We start from the raw sequence: 17119 nt of genomic DNA on the forward strand, positions 1-17119 counted from the left end.
GGGTTCAAATGATTCTCCTGCCTCAGTTCCCTGAGTAGCTGAGACTACAGGCGTGTGCCACCACGCCCAGCTAATTTTTGTATTTTTGGTAGAGATGGGGTTTCACCATGTTGACCAGGCTGGTCTTGAACTCCTGACCTCAGGTGATCCACCCGCCTCGGCCTCTCAGAGTGCTAGGATTATAGGTGTGAGCCACTGCGCCAGGCCTACATTTACTTTTTTATATAAGGAACATGTCCTTCTTGTATAACTTTTTAAAAATTAATTCTTAAAAAAATGTAAATGAGAAGAAAAAAAAAACTCTTCCTATCTAGTGATCAAATATTTACTGAATTTTCTTGTGGTTTCTCCTGATTTAAACCACCTACCTGTCTATGTAGCAATACATCAGTGACATAGTATTAATTATTGTAATTATAAAACATTTTATTACCTAGTGCTGCAAGCCAGACATCATTAATCGTCTTTTTCAAAGATTTACTGATTGTTCTTTACCCATTTACTCTTCAAAGAAACCTTTAAAACTATTATGTCAAGTTAGAAAATTTGAAATTGACTTAAAACCATAAATAAATGTGGAGACTGAGGGAGGTGGGCACAGCACTCTATCCAAACATTCCATTACATCTCAGTGTGTATTTCTCATCATTTTGGTCCTATACATTTCTGAATAAATTCATTCCTAAGTGCTCCTGTTTTATAGGTTTTGTTGCTACTATGAATAAGATTTCTTTTTATTTTCCACTTTATTTTCTAATTAATTTTTGTTGACTTCTAAGAAAGTTAAAATTTGAACCTGCCTGTCTTATGGCAGGTTCAAAATTTATTAGTTGTTTCAGAAATACATTTAAGAAAAAATCCATTTGCCTGTCCTCATAAGGTTAAAACATCATTCAGAGTCAAATCAAAATGAAGACTCAAGGAAATGATATACATAGTATTTGCTGGATGAAGGAACAAAGCCCAGAAACTCACCTTGGCGGGAGACATCACAGATAAGCTTCCAAGCTTTTGTAATATCTGGGTTTTTACCCTGGAGCAGAACTACACACTGATATGCTCGCTTCTTAAATTCCTCCTCAGTATCAAACCTCTTCTTAGATTCCTGTGTGTATATATATTTTAAAAAGAAAGGTTTGTAAAAAGATCGAATCCTGTAATTCTAGAAAAAGAACTTACACATTTCTACACAAACACAGTGAGAAAGTACAAACTCAGAACATCAGAACAAGTGCTCTCCCGCAATAGTTGACAATACTGTTACAAATGAACATGCCAAAGAACTCTGAAATCATTTCTCTTGAAAAGTACAAAAATCTCACCACAGTTTTCTTTACACTTTTCCAATTCACAAAAGTCTACTTCAGCTAATACTTTTGTGTTCAAGAAGAGTTAGTACAGAATAGCTAACAGATAGGACTGAATTTTCTGTATTCCAATCTCCATTTTGGATGTGGTCCTGAATGACTTTTCTGTTTTTCTTTTTTTTGAGATAGAGTCTCACTCTGTCTCCCACGCTGGAGTGGACTGGAGTGGCATGATTTCAGCTCACTGCAACCTCCGTGTCCCAGGTTCAAGTGATTTTCATGCCTCAGCCCCCAAATAGCTGGGATTATAGGCACACGCCATCACACTCAGCTAATTTGTGTATTGTTAGTAGAGACAGGATTTCACCATGTTGGCCAGGCTGGTCTTGAATTCCTGACCTCAAATGATCTGCCCACCTGGGCCTCCCAAAGTGCTGGGATTACAGGTGTGAGCCACCATGCCTGGCCAACTTACTATTTTTTTAACTAAAAAGAAAGTTGCTTTCATTGTTTTATTTCTATTTTGAAAGCAATACTTACTTAAAAATAATTAATCTCACCTCAAATTAACCGGTGTTAACATTTAGTGAACAAATCTAGATATTTCTTTGCAAATACACATATATGTTTTATCAAAAATTAAAAATGGCTTTTCTTTACTGTGGTTTGTAAATTTCAGCAATTTATTTATACAAACAATTTCTTGCATTAATAGATCTGCTTCATTATATTCAAAGTACAGAACTCCAAAAGATGTTTATAACATTACTTTTCCAGTCTCATATCAGTAAATATTTGGCTTATTTTCAACAGAAAACATTTACCGAAAGTAAAATGAAGCAAACAAAAACAAAATCCCCACAAATGTTTGCTTTTTAATACAGGAATCCTATTCTTGAAAGGTTCTCCGTCATAAAGAAAATGCCTAAGAATTGAAACTAACAGAAAACATGCATCTCACATTAAAATAAATTTATTAATCAAAATATTTGAGAGGAAATTATGATCTTTATGATCCTTCTACTATAAAGAATTTTTTTTTTTTTTTTTTAAGACAGGGTCTCACTCTGTCACTGAGGCTGGAATGCAGCAGTAAGTTCACAGCTCAATGCAGTCTTAACCTTGCCAGGCTTGGGTGATCCTCCCATCTCTGCCTCCCGAGTAGCTGGAACTATAGGAGTGTGCCCGGCTAATTTTTTTGTACTTTATGTAGAGACAGAGTCTCTCCACGTTGTCCAGGCTGGTCTTGAACTCCCGGACTCAAGTGATCTGCCTGCCTTGGCCTCCCAAAGTGCTAGGATTACAGGCATGAGCCACTGTACCTGGCCCATAGGGAAATTTTTTAAAAACATTTTTTATTTTTAATTTTTGAAGAAATAAATTTTTCTTGAGACAGGGTCTCGCTCTGTTGTCCAGGCTATATAGTGCAATGGTGTGATCACAGCTCACTGCAGCCTTGACCTCCCTGGACTCAAGTGATACTCACTCCCACCTTAGCCTCCCATGTAGCTGAGACTACAGATGTATGCCAATATGCCTGGCTAACTTTTGTATTTTTTGTAGAAATGAGGTTTTGCCATGTTGCCCAGACTGGCCTCAAACTCCTAGGCTCAAGCATTTTGCCCAGCTTGGCCTCTCAAAATGTTGGGATTACAGGTGTGAGCCACTGAACCCAGCCAGGAAATAATTTTTAAAAAGGGAAAAAAATCCATGTGTACAAAGCTATTTACTGAATAAAAACATCTCTGAAATAGAAAAAAATTCAATAAAGGATTAATGTAAACATTGGTACACTGATCCAACAAAATATGCAGTCATAAAGTAACACAAAAGTTTGCAATATTAAACATAATATAAAAACTATGTTAAAATCATAAATGATTAATACATGTTGATATACAGATAAGTCAAAGAAAGTTGATCACGTTGGGCATTTTAAAATTACGGATGATGCGAAAATTTGTCTTTAAAATTGTTTTTACATACATTTAATAATATCAAAATACATAAAATTAAACATCAAAAATTTTTAAGTGCTATAATGTATTCTGATTAATGAACCTCTAAATTCAATGTGGTAGAATTCATTTTTTTTAACTTTTATTTTTTAATATAATTTTATTTTTTAAGATACGGTCTTGCTCTGTCACCCAGGTTGGAGCACAGTGGCATGATCAGGGCACACTGCAGCCTTGATCTCCTAGGCTCCAGTGATTCTCCCGCCTCAGCCTCCCGAGTAGCTGGAACTACAAGTGTGAACCACCATGCCTGGCTAGTTATTTTTGTATTTTTTGTAGAGGTGGGATCTCACTTTGTTGCTCAGGCTGGTCTCGATCTCCTGAGCTCAAGCAATCTGCTTGCCTCAGCCTCTCAAAGTGCTGGGATTACGGACATGAGCCACCGCACCTGGCCTAGAATTTGATTTTTAACATACGCCAATAAGCAAAGCAAAGACGAGGGGATGGCTGTTTCCACGCATACAACCAAATGTAGGGTATCTAGTAGTGGTTCTACATACACAACCAAATGCAATGAATCTGGGGGTAGGGGACGGCTCTTTCTAAGGCACACAACCAAATGCAATGAATGTCAGAATAAAAAAGAATTCAGTTTTTCAGGTAAGTAAACTAAACAAAAAGGCTTGCCAGTGTAAGTGAACGGATTTTATATGTCTATCAATTGATCTGTTCCCATTTTGCCTTCCACCATAAATAAAAGCTCCCTGAGTCCTCCCCAGAAACTGAGCAGATGCTAGTGCCATGCTTGTACAGCCTGCAGAACTGTGAGGTAATTAAATGTCTTTTCTTTACAAATTAAAAAAAAAAAATTAAGTTCAAGAGAGTGTCATTTATACAGAAACAGGTATTACTCAGGCTGTTAGCAACTTTCACTTCACTCCATAGTAGCTTTAAAAACCATTTTAAGTTTCCTAAGGAAAATGGATAATTATGATTAATGATAAACACACAAATAATATAAAATAAACGGTATCAAACCTTATAAAAGGCCTGAAGATCTCCAATAGGAGGTGAAACTGTTAGATAATCTGGAAATTTATCTTGCAGGTGAGCGATGAGCATGCCAAACTGGGTCCCCCAATCTCCTACATGATTTAACCTAACACCAGAGAATATAAAATCATTTTTAAAATAATAAAGATGGTTAAGTTAAATTAGAGGAAGTATCCATTAGAAACCACTAACATTTACACGCCAGTACATCACCATTTAGTAATATCTGTTTACTTGGTTGTTTCTTCAACTGGTCTGCAAACTCCTTAAGAGATGAAAATTATGTCTGTTACATTCAGCTCTACATACTCAAGTAATAGAGGCTGCACAGGGCGGGCATCCAGAATTTGCTGAATGAATGTGTTTTCTGTCAGTGGACTATAATCTGTTTATTTTGTAGCTAATTGAAACAATGACAGCTTGGCCAATGTTGGTTATTCCCACAATTTTATGAAAATTTAACATTTTAACCATTATCTTAGTATAATTTACACCAATGGTTCCCAAATATCAATGGATTCTTGAAAATATATGTTGAGGCTGGGCGTGGTGGCTCACGCCTGTAATCTCAGCACTACGGGAGGCGGAGGCAGGCGGATCACTTGAGGTTAGGAGTTCGAGACTAGCCCGGCCAACATGGTGAAACCCCATCTCTACTAAAAATACAAAAAATTAGCCGGGCGTAGTGGCAGGCGCCTATAGTCCCAGCTACTCAGGAGGATGAGGCAGGAGAATGGTGTGAACCCGGGAGGCAGAGCTTGCAGTGAGCCAAGATCGTGCTACCGCACTCTAGCCTGGGCGACAGAGTGAGACTGCCTCAAAAAAAGAAAAAAAAAAAAAGAAAAGAAAAGAAAGTATACATTGATCCTTCCTACTTCTCTCTCTCTCTGCTTTTATCTAATCCAAACCACCAGATCATCTTTCAAGTGGATCATGATGATAGCCTCTCGACTTACTGTTTTCGTTTTTTTGTTTTGTTTTTTGACACAGAGTCTTGCTCTGTTGCCCAGGCTGGAGTGCAGTAGCGCGCTCTCAGCTCACTGCAATCTCTGCCTCCCAGGTCCAAACAATTCTCCTGCCTCAGCTTCCCAAGTAGCTAGGATTACAGGTGTGTGCTACACGTCCAGCTAATTTTTGTATTTTTAGTAGATACGGGGTTTCACTGTGTCGCCAGGTTGGTCTCAAACTCCTGACTTCGTGATCCATTCCCCCTTGGCCTCCCAAAGTGCTGGGATTATAGACATGAGCCATCGCGCCCAGCCTAACACTTACTGTTATAGTCTCCCTTCTTTGTTTAGCTTCTTCACAGTAACTAACCACAGTAATCTTTATTTGTATTATTTAAAAATTTTTTATTTCTTTAAAAATATAAAAAATAGAGACAGGTTCTTGCTATGTTGCCCAAGCTGGCCTAGAACTCTTGGCCTCTAGTGATCCTCCCACCTTGGCTTCCCAAAGTGCTGGGATTACAGGTGTGAGCCACAGTACCCAGACTAATCTTTAATTTGATCACCCTGCTTCACAAACTAAAACTCTCTAATAGCTTCCCAGGACACTTAGAATAAAATCTCAATTGCCTATCACAGCTTACAAGGCCCAAAATACCCTGTTCCTTTACAAGTATACTTCTCTCCCTACTAGGATATAAACCCCTTGCTGTAATACAAGAGGTCCTCAAGAAGCATTTGTAGAATGAATGAATGTGTTTTATTCTTGGTTCCACTAAGAGTCTAAAAAAAAAAAAAAGATAGTAAAAAAGGTTCAGAGGAGAGGCTCAGGACGTATTTTAAAAGTTTACTGGGTGATTGTAAAGAACTAAGCTGACAAACCACTGATTTAGTTGAACATTCTTTCTTGAGTGAGACATTTCATGTTGTATAGAATTTTCCAAACAAGAAAATAAGGAAAGAGTACAGTAAGCAAGGCAAGACCACATACCTGAGCACATCATACCCAGCAAATTCAAAGAGGCGGCTTATACTCTCTCCTATGATAGTTGACCTCAGGTGGCCTACATGCATCTCTTTAGCTATATTAGGGGAGGAAAAGTCAACTATAACCTGGGGTAGACAACAAAAGAAAGGCTGTTAAGAGGGGCAAAAACATAAAGAGAGAAAGATTTTTTAAGAGGAGCATAAACATTTTGTTCTAATGCATTCATTAATAACACATCTAATAACAAACTCAGACTTAAACACTAATTTGGGTTGTAATTCAACCATGTTTGATTTTATGAAGGATCTGCTTGTGTGTGTGTGTATGTGTGTGTGTGTGTGTGTGTGTGTGTGTATATATATATATATATATACACACACACACATTTTTTTTTTTTTTGAGACAGAGTCTCGCTCTGTCGCCCAGGCTGGAGTGCAGTGGCGCAATCTCAGCTCACTACAAGCTCTGCCTCCCAGGTTCACGCCATTCTCCTGCCTCAGCCTCCCAAGTAGCTGGGACTACAGGCGCCCACCACCACACCTGGCTAATTTTCTTTTATTTTTGATCCGCCCACCTCGGCCTCCCAAAGTGCTGGGATTATAGGCGTGAGCCACCGTGCCCGGCCCTGCTTATATATTTTTAACTGAAAAAGAATCAAACTCATTTATACATATTATGCACTCTATTTCAGTGTTATCTGTGTATCAATTGGCTACCTCAAATGCCTTGTGGAATTCAGTGGAAAAAAAAAAAAATCACACAACATGCTAGACCCAGGAGAAAGGCTATTTCATAAATGTTCATAATCTCAAATGTGAATGATTAAATTTCAATATAAAATGTGAAATCCATTCCCAGTTTCAGCACTTTCCATGCAGTTCGTTTTTCTTTTTCTTGTTTAGAGATGAAGTCTCACTATATTGCCCAGGCTGAAGTGCAGTAGCTATTCACAGGTGCAATTGTAGCACACCTCAGCCTTGAATTTCTGGGCTCAACCAATCCTCCTCCCTCAGTCTCCCTAGTAGCTAAGACTACAGGCACATACCACAATGCTTGGTTCCATGCAGTTCTAAGATACTAATGTATTAATAGAAGACTGTACATATACCTTTTTATTCTCTCCCACAGCAGGTAGTTGAATTCCATTAACTAGGAGACTGGTCAATTGTTCTGATACAAAATCCTTTCTTAAGTGGACATTAATAAAACCTAATGGATAGAAGAGAAAAAAATATCAGATAGTGTCCTATCTTGAATAATCGCTCACTCCTAAGGATTTGCTCCAGACGCTGACCTGGCTCTGGCAAAATTCTTCAGGATTCCAATACCAGTTGTGGCCTTCACTTAAGCTGTCTTGTAAGCTCCTGTCTCACTGTCTACTTCAAGCCTTCACCCTTCTCCTGAAACCTTCCTACTTAACTCAGGGCCCTTTCCCTTTCAGCCTCTCAAGAGAAAACAGAAGACCCTTGTGCCGAAGACTTATCTGCCATTATCTATCCTCATTTTGCTGATGAAAAACTGAATCACAGAGAGGCAAAGTAACTCATTCAAGGTAAGGCAGCTAAAAGCGGTAGCTGAGTCTAGATTAACAATTTCCTATATCACAATCCACAGTGCTTTCACCACCTTGTTCAGTATATAAATTTTAACCCTGTAATTAAAATGTGTGTTCTTTTTTAACTTCAAAAAGGACTCATCTTCAAAACAACTATTAAGAAGGATAACATTATGTCATACCAGGACCAGCAATTTCAACTTTTTCAATACATTCATTGTCTGGGAGGTGTTTGGTAATGTTTTCAGCAATTTCTCTTGGATTAACTTTCTGTTCCTTGGTTTTGAGCATCTACAACACAATATAAAATGATTCATTACACAACAGATTTCAGCAAGTTACTCGGAAATGCACACCTGACAAGGCACGAGATGCATTTTACATTAAGAACCATCAAAAGGCAGAAGCAGAGAAGTCCAATCACATTATGAATGACAGATTAAAGTATGAATAGTGCCAAGAGGAATAGAAAAGTACCCAAACTACATGATCTCTATTTCCAAATACGTTACACACATATACCTGGAACTTTTTTTTTTTTTTTTTTTGAGACAGAGTCTCGCTCTGTCACCCAGGCTGGAGTACAGTGGCATGATCTTGGTTAATTGCAACCCCTGCCCCTGGGTTCAAGCAATTCTCCTGCCTCAGCCTCCCTAGTAGCTGGGATTACAACACCTCAAACTTTTTAATGATGACATAACAAAGTCTACAGTTATGAAGCCTGGTTCCAGCATATTTACATTTCTAATTTTCAAGTCATGAAAGTGTGCAATATTCACACTTGAGAAATAAACGACACTATAAGACCTGGACTCTTCAGAGTAACCCTTTCCAATTCAGCAAAGAAAGGAAAACACAAAGACCCAAGCCAGATGCAGTTAACCACAAAAACATCAGACAATGCAGCTATTTAAAACGGGAAACTCCTCTGCTTGAAGATGAATATATAACCCTGGCTCAAAGATCACAGTTACATCAAATATTTAATTGGGATGCCAACTGGTAAATGGCTTATTTTAATTTTTCACCTCCCAACACTCATCAACAACAGACAGCAATCCTGGACATAGCAGGAGGGAAATACCTAAACGAAAGAGTACCAATGATTGCCCTTAAATATTAAAATTTAACCAAAACTTAAAAATTGTGCCTAAAAAAAAGTTAACACATATACCCCACTAATCTTTCTCAAGTTTTTCAAACTGTGGCAAATGTCCTTTTCACTAAGGACACAACTTGCAATAGTATTATTTCTGTAAATGGTAACGATGATAATAATAATACTTTAAAAAAACCAAATAACCAGGAGTCATGACAATACATCACCTGAGAAATACCCATAGCACTATTACACTGATAGTCTCCAAACTTGGGCTGCTGACTTGGTGTCACTAGCAGAGGAGGATTTTCCAAATCTGGATATGCAGCCTTAATTGCATGACCAAAGACCTCTTGTAGGCGGCTATTAATGTTAATCATATTTTTAGTTGGTTTGTTCCTTTCTGCCTGAAGACTCTGTAGGAAAAGAAGGGAAACATGTCAATAATGTACTACACCATCATCATACAAGATTTCTCCAAGTATTCTGAGTATAAACCTTCAAATATCTTAAGAACCAAAAGAGAAAATGTACTCATAGTGTGAGGCCCTCACATCTGGGATTTGCTAAGACATGTAACAGGACAACTTCATCCCACAGCATCTAAGACATCCATGGGAAATGCCCTGAGGTCTTACTTTTTGCATTTGTTTTAGCAGAACAGAGACTGGCAGGAGAGAATTAAAAGGGCTGACGGAAACCTTTTCTCAGCTTCTCCAAATCTGAGAAAATAATATAATTTCACAGCAAATATTGGAAGTGAAAACTCAATGGGCAAAAAAACAAATAAAAAAAAAATGATGTCCATCAAAATGTTGACCTGTTCAAGGCATGAAGTAAAGGGAGCAAAGTAGGTAGTATCAATATACCAGAAAAGCCAGTAGTTCTGTTTTACTGTTATTAGACCTACTACCTCCTGTTTTCTCATGGAATATAGTCACTGAAGATGGCATATAATTCTATTACTGCACTTATCATATCCTCACAAAACTATCTGTCTCTATCACTAGACTGCTGGATGCACAGAAAGTGCATGGCTCTCTTCCCTGGCACCTAGCACTACTTGCCATACAGCAGTTTAGCAAAAGAAAAAGAAAAAACAAAAAAAGGTCAATGAACACATATGCTTTTAATGGAAGATAAAGATATTGCCTATACGCCTTTATGTTCATCAATTTTATGTTCACCAAAATGTTCATCACAATTTTATGCTCATCATAAATTTATATTCATCAAAATGTCAACAGTATAAAATAACAACAGTAACAAAAGTTAATATTTGAGTATGTTGAGTATCAAGATTTGAACCAAATGCTTTATTTATATGCATTATCTTATTCCATCTACATAATAAAATTGAGTTTGTTACTATTATCACTATTTCTATGTGGGCTACAGATAAGTAACTTGCCAAAGACAAGACAGAGTAAGTGGAAAAGGCCAGATTCAAACTCAGGTCTATTGGAATGGAGTCCAAGTTTTATGCTCCCCTCATCATCTCTCTCTATCATATGAAGAAATTATAGTCTTCAATTCACTAAAAAACCTGATTTCAGTAGCTAATCAATAATTGACTCCTCTCTGTGGTAACATACTTAAGGAAGATATGTTTTTACCAATCTAAAGATTTCCAACAGCAAATACCAAACTTACTTGGATATGATCCTTTTTTCTTCTTTGTTGGGGGTAAGAGACAAGATCTCACTGTGCACTCTGCTGAGGCTGAAGTGCAGTGGCATGACACCTCACTATAACCTTGAACTCCTGGGTTCAAGAGATCCTCCTGCCTTGGCCTCCCAAAGCATTGGGATTACAGGCGTGAGCCACCACACTTGGCCTAGATTATGATCTAACACCCAAAACCTGCTATAATAAATGTCAAATTTTTGTGTATTTTTATGTTTTGTTTTTTTTTTTTGAGACTGGGTCTTGCTCTGTTGCTTAGGCTGGAGTACAGTGGCACGATTTTGGCTCAAGTCATGAAAGTGTGCCTCCTGGGTTTAAGTGATTCTCATGCCTCAGCCTCCCAAGCAGCTGGAATTATAGGCCCGTGCCACCATCCCTGGCTAATTTTTGTATTTTTAGTAGAGACAGGGTTTTGCCATGTTGGCCGGGCTGGTCTCAAACTCCTGACTTCAGGTGATCCACCTGCCTCGGCCTCCCAAAGAGCTGGGATTGCAGGTGTGAGCCACCGCGCCTGGCCTCAATTTTTTAAAGGATAGGAGTACCACTATGTATATATGTATGTGTGTGTACCTACACACACGAAATCTGTGCTTAGTTTTGGCACTATGCAAATTACTATCTGATTATAATCAATTCAACAAGTTGTCTCTACCAGTGTCATATGTGATGCTTTTAAGTCAGAGCATGTGGCCAAAGTGAACCAGGGTGAGATGACAGGGTGAATGGCCATCACACACAGTACTTTATTACTCTGTGGTTTTTAGTTCTGCTGTGTACCTTGTGTTCAGTTGCTCATTCAGTAGGGCAAAGTATTTGTCAAAGAACCAATATGCCTTCCACAATACACTAAGAGCATTCTCCTATCCATATAAGAGCTAATCTGCATTACAGAAAAATATGTAGTAGAATATGCTGTCCTTCTATCCCAGCTACTTGGGAGGCTGAGGTGGGAGGATTACTTGAGGTGAGGAGTTCCAGAAAATACTGTACTTCCTTTTGTATCTTTTCCCTTACAGTCTCTAGCATATATTAGACATTTAATAATACTTTTGAATTAAAATAAATATAATAGAATTAAACATATATAAGTGCAGAATAAATGACATAACGAGAAAGGTGAGTTTCTTTTGGGAAGATTCTATGGAAAAGGAATTTTGTGATTTTAGAAGACTCAAAGACAAGCACAGCAGATTACATATAGGTAGTATGAGACTCCAGCCTAGCAGACCACATATAGGTAATATGGATGCTGGGCGTGGTGGCTCACGCCTGTAATCCCAGCACTTTGGGAAGCCGAGACGGGCAGATCACCTAAGGTCGGGAGTTCGAGACCAGCCTGACCAACATGGAGAAACCCTGTCTCTACTAAAAATAAAAAATTAACCAGGTGTGGTGGTGCATGCCTGTAGTCCCAGCTACTCAGGAGGCTGAGGCAGGAGAATCACTTGAACCCGGGAGGCAGAGGTTGCAGTGAGCCGAGATCGTACCATTGTACTCCAGCCTGGGCAACAAGAGCGAGACTCTGTCTCAAAAAAATAAAAAAATAAAAATAGGTAATATGAGGGGCCGGGTGCGGTGGCTCAAACCTGTAATCCCAGCACTTTGGGAGGCCAAGACGGGCAGATCACGAGGTCAGGAGATCGAGACCATCCTGGCTAACACCGTGAAACCCCGTCTCTACTTAAAAATACAAAAAACTAGCCGGGCGACGAGGCGGGCGCCTGTAGTCCCAGCTACTCGGGAGGCTGAGGCAGGAGAATGGCGTAAACCCGGGAGGCGGAGCTTGCAGTGAGCTGAGATCCAGCCACTGCACTCCAGTCTGGGTGGCAGAGCAAGACTCCGTCTCAAACAAAAAAAAAAAATAGGTAATATTAGAGACGTCATGGGAATGGGGCAGATAAGAGTCTAAGGTGAGTAAATGGAATCAATCAGCTTTGGGAAAAGGATGTAATGCCAGCGCAGTTTGTCTGAGAGTAATATATACACACGGGAGAATTGTTACGGGAATGAGGTCAACATTCTGGGATATGTCATCACCAAATATTAGAGGCAGACCAAAAAACTGCAGCAAGTTCTTTTTTTTTTTTGAGACAGAGTCTTGCCCTGTTGCCCAGGCTGAAGTGCAGTGGCATGATCTCAGCTCCGCCTCCTGGGTTCACACCATTCTCCTGCTTCAGCCTCCCAAGTAACTGGGACTACAGGCGCCTGCCACCACGCCTGGCTAATTTTTTGCAATTTTTAGTAGAGACGGGGTTTCGCCATGTTAGCCAGGATGGTCTTGATATCCTGACCTCGTGATCAGTCTGCCTTAGCCTCCCAAAGTGCTGGGATTACAGGAGTGAGCCACTGCACCCAGTCGCAAGTTCATTTTTTTAAAACAAAATTGATAAACACTGTTAAATTATGAGACCATTAAATAAATATAGCACAAGCTTCACGGGAAAAAAAAAAGTTTTGAAATACCCGGTGGAAAAAAACCCAAATGATTATGTAAGATATAAAAATACAACTGTAAAATAACCAATTTAGGGCAGAGAAAATATGTAGGTGTATTTTCAAATATTTCCTTTAAGATAGAGGCAATGATTTAAAAATCAAATATGCTTTTTTAAAAAAGGCAAGAGCATAAACTGTTGAAAGAAACACCTCAACCTTGCTGGGTGCAGTGGGTCATACTTGTAATTCCAACACTTTGGGAGGCCAAGACAGGGAGGGTTGCTTGAGGCCAGGAATTCTGAGGCCAGGCTGGTCAACACAGCAAGACCCCATCTCTATTAAAAAAAAAAAAAAATTAGCTGGATGTGGTGGCACACACCTGTAGTCCCAGCCACTTAGGAGGCTGCGGTGGGATGACTGCTTAAGCCTGAAGGTTGAGGCTGCACTGAGCTGTGATCATGCCACCACACTCTGGCCTGAGTGACAGACACCCTGTCTCAAAAAATAATAAATAAATTTTTAAAAAGAAATGCCTCACCCTACCTAAATCCTACTTTAAGTTAGCCAAATAGTTAGCAGGATGAAACGTTTCAAAGAGTCCTGAAGGACAGGACAACACCAACTTCTCACTATTTGCACCAACTACCTCAGTCCTAAGTTGTCTAATGCAGGGAAAAGAATAGGGTTTCTATGCTTCTTTTTCCAAATTCCATAGGATATACTTCCAGAATCTTTGGTAACAAAGGCTTTAAAAAAGGTGTAATAATTCAAACTGGAGGATAAAACTGGAACCCAAAGTACTCACCTTTTGAAGAATATTCAGTCGATACTTTAATTTTAAATTTTCTTCTTGTAACTGCTCCAAATTTGGGGAAGCTCCTAAACAGCCACAATTTTTCAACCGGTCAATTTCAGCAGTCAGAGATTTAATCTCTTCTTCCTATGGAAAAAAAAGCACTTTTTTCAGTCCATAAGCTTACTTCCACATTTCCCCTCTCTAGCAAGGCATGGCATAGACCATGGGAATCATTAATGTTCCCTTTGATGAGCTGTGTTTTTTTCTCCTCTGAGACTTTTGCTGACATTAGCATATTATCCTTAATAAGAAAATACTAGCCAGGCATGGTGGCTCACGCCTGTAATCTCAGCACTTTGGGAGGCCTAGGCAGGCAGATCACTTGAGGTCAAAAGTTTAAGACCAGCGTGGCCAACATAGCGAAACGCTGTCTCTGCTAAAAATACAAAAATTAGCTAGGCATGGTGGCGCATGTCTGTAATTCCAGCTATTTGGGAGGCTGAGGCAGGAGAATTGCCTGAATCCTGGAGGTGGAGGTTGCAGTGAGCCAAGATCATGCCACTGCATTCTAGCCTGCTTGACAGAGCAAGACTCTTGTCTCCAAAAAAAAAAAAAAAGAAAGAAAGAAAGAAGGAAAGGAAAAGAAAAAGAAAATATTAAGCACACACATGGGTGTGTTGGGAGACCGGAATAGGAGTAAGCATATAATGGGACGTCTCATATCCTTAGTTCTTTTTCTTTGGCTCGATAAGACACTCTGACTTAGCAAGAGTACTTAGTTAAGTTTCAGGTTGACCAATCTGCTCTTATTCCCAAATCTTATCACTTGGGACTCTGAAAAAACCAAATGTCTTTTGTCACATTCAAAATAGCTCAAGGGTCTGCCTTTCACCCTTTCTCGGACTAAACAATTTGCCCATTTCTTCCTATTTCCAGTGTGTCAGGTCCTAGACTAGACCAGACCAGGCTTTGTACTTTAATACCTAAAACTAAAGACATGTCAATTCAGAAAGAAAGCAAGCTTCCAACTTAACTGCAAAACTCAGGGGAAGATTCCTCACCTGCAATTTCAGATTACTTACTGGGAGATAGCTACAGCCAAAACCAAATTGCCATAAATGAGCATACAGTATGTTCCAGGAGCTGAGCTTAACACTTTTCAGAAATTACCTTCATGATTATCACAACCCAGTGAGGCAGTCCTTATAACTTCATACCGATAAACACATTGCTCAGAAATGAGAAGAGCTTGCCAGTTTACTAGACTAATTTGTACTCTGTGACTGCTGATAAAGCATAAAGCTGTAACAGGATACAGTGCTGTTAACTAGCTTCCTACCATCCCTCCCCATCTGGGCATAAAAGGTAATGGTATTGTCCCGCTTTCACTTTTATATGGTGTGGCTGCTCCTTCCCGACCAATGTTGAGGGCACAGAGCAAACTCCGTTGGTCTGATAGTAAATCACCCCATGGGCTTACTAGGAATCCTCTCGCTCAGTAACCCGGAAAGAACTGCGGCTGAGCTGCAAACCAAGACCCAGAGCTCTGAACGTATTCCCTCCCGCCTTGTCTATCTCCCCACATCCTCTGAGAAAGCAAGTGTGTATGAAAAAGAGGTGGATTGTGGGGAGGTAACTGTTCTGAACATGCCAGGCTCTAGCCCACCGAAGATGCTGGCTTGGGGGAGGCGTGGGAGAGTGTGGGGACCTTCCATTACGCTGAAAATCACAGTCATACGGGCTTTGGAATGATGGGTGCTTCCTCTCCCAACCCTTCCTGCTCCCACAGGGACCCTGCCGCCCCACTCTGAGAGGACTAGGATGGTCCTCGTCTAGCTGTCCCGCCCCCGAAGCCGCTTGGGCAGAAGCCAGAGCCTGTTCCATCTCTTTCAGGCTGTCCCGCCCCCGAAGCCGCTTGGGCAGAAGCCAGAGCCTGTTCCATCTCTTTCAGGCTTTCCCGCCGGTCTCTTGCGTCCAAACCTGCTGCAGCAGCCGCGCGGAGCACTCAGAAACCAGTCCGTCCATCCTCCCGTCAGCGTCTCACGCGCCAAGTGGACGGAAGCGGAAACGATCAGTCTCTCCCGGAAGCGGAAACCCCCTCCGGTCCGCTGTCCCGTCGGACTGGGTGCTGGCGCCTCTGCTGCCTCCTGGCGGGATCCAGGAGACACTGCGGGGAGAACCCGCGAGGATGTCGTCGGGGAGCTAGGCTGCAGCTCAGGGACATTTGGGCGAGGGGAGAGGAATTGAGCAGAGACGAACCAGAGCTGCACTGTGCTTGGATAGACTAGGACAGGCACTGACCTAGAGCTTCTGGCTCTCAAAGGCCTCACTGCCCCTCTGTGAAATGGGCACAAAACTAACAAATCCATTCATTTGTTCAACAAGCATTTATTGTGTACTTTAAAATGCCAGACACTATTCTAGGCTCTGGGGGCAGAGAGAAAACAAAACAGACAAGATCTCCCCTCTCATGGCAGATACATTTTAGAATGGAGAGATAAAATAGACCAAAAAAGGCAATAAATCTCAGGTAGTTTTAATGGGAGGAAGGCAATGTGATACAGTGACTTGGGTCAGAGAAGACATCTCTAAGCAAGTTACATTTAAGTTAAAATCTTATTTATTTTTCCAGTTTTATTGAGGTATAATTGACGAATAAAGATTGTATATCATAACGATGTACAACATAATGTTTTGATATATGTATACATTCTGAAATGATTACCACAATCAAAATAATTAACATAACCTTCATCTCATACAGTTATCATTTGCATGTGTGTGTGTGTGCATGTCTGTGTGTGTGGTGTGAACATTTAGGATTTATTCTCATCCTGGGAAACAGCTAAGACCCCGTCTCTACAAAAAAATGGAAACATAGCCAGGCATGGTGGCATGTGCCTGTAGTCCCTGATATATGGGAGGCTGAGGTGGGAGGATCACTTGAGCCTAAGAATTTGAGGCTGCAGTGAGCCATGATCATGCCGCTGTACTCCTGTCTGGGTGACAGAGTGAGACCTTTTCTCTCTATTAAAAAAAAAAAAACAAAAAAAAAAACTGCAAGTATACAATATACATTACATCTCTAGATTTTATTCATCCTGCCTAACTGAAACTTTGTAACTTTGAGCAACATCTCCCATCTTTGCTACCTCCGCAGCCCTGACAACCACCATTCTATGCTCTGCTTCTATGAATCTGAATTTTTTAGATTACACGTATACATGAGCTAATGTAGTATTTGTCTTTCTGTGCCTGGCTTATTGTACCAACATAATGCTCTCCGGGTTCATC

At 40.2% G+C, this 17119-nt stretch overlaps 1 protein-coding gene and 1 long non-coding RNA gene across 3 annotated transcripts in view; one reads left to right on the forward strand and one right to left on the reverse strand.

Moving 5' to 3' along the window:
• RARS1 (arginyl-tRNA synthetase 1) overlaps positions 1-15904 on the reverse strand; it is a 35322-nt gene extending 19418 nt beyond the window's left edge. For both annotated transcript variants that reach the window (XM_033180340.1, XM_033180339.1), the window contains exons 1-8: positions 15806-15904; positions 13835-13969; positions 9135-9323; positions 7991-8099; positions 7362-7462; positions 6257-6378; positions 4304-4424; positions 976-1105 (exon numbers count right to left, since the gene is read on the reverse strand). In XM_033180340.1, the coding sequence (XP_033036231.1) occupies positions 976-1105; positions 4304-4424; positions 6257-6378; positions 7362-7462; positions 7991-8099; positions 9135-9323; positions 13835-13969; positions 15806-15850 (952 nt within the window). In that variant the 5' untranslated portion in view covers positions 15851-15904. The remainder of the gene's footprint in view (positions 1-975; positions 1106-4303; positions 4425-6256; positions 6379-7361; positions 7463-7990; positions 8100-9134; positions 9324-13834; positions 13970-15805) is intronic.
• The window catches only part of LOC117065494, a 48831-nt gene extending 32123 nt beyond the window's left edge, over positions 1-16708 (forward strand). Inside the window, exons 2-3 of the long non-coding RNA XR_004429944.1 lie at positions 7695-7805; positions 15777-16708. This is a non-coding gene — a long non-coding RNA (uncharacterized LOC117065494). The remainder of the gene's footprint in view (positions 1-7694; positions 7806-15776) is intronic.
• Positions 16709-17119: the final 411 nt, after the last annotated feature.

Source organism: Trachypithecus francoisi, unplaced genomic scaffold (assembly GCF_009764315.1).
Source record: "Trachypithecus francoisi isolate TF-2019V2 unplaced genomic scaffold, Tfra_2.0 Lachesis_group2, whole genome shotgun sequence".
Classification (NCBI taxonomy): Eukaryota; Metazoa; Chordata; class Mammalia; order Primates; family Cercopithecidae; genus Trachypithecus; species Trachypithecus francoisi.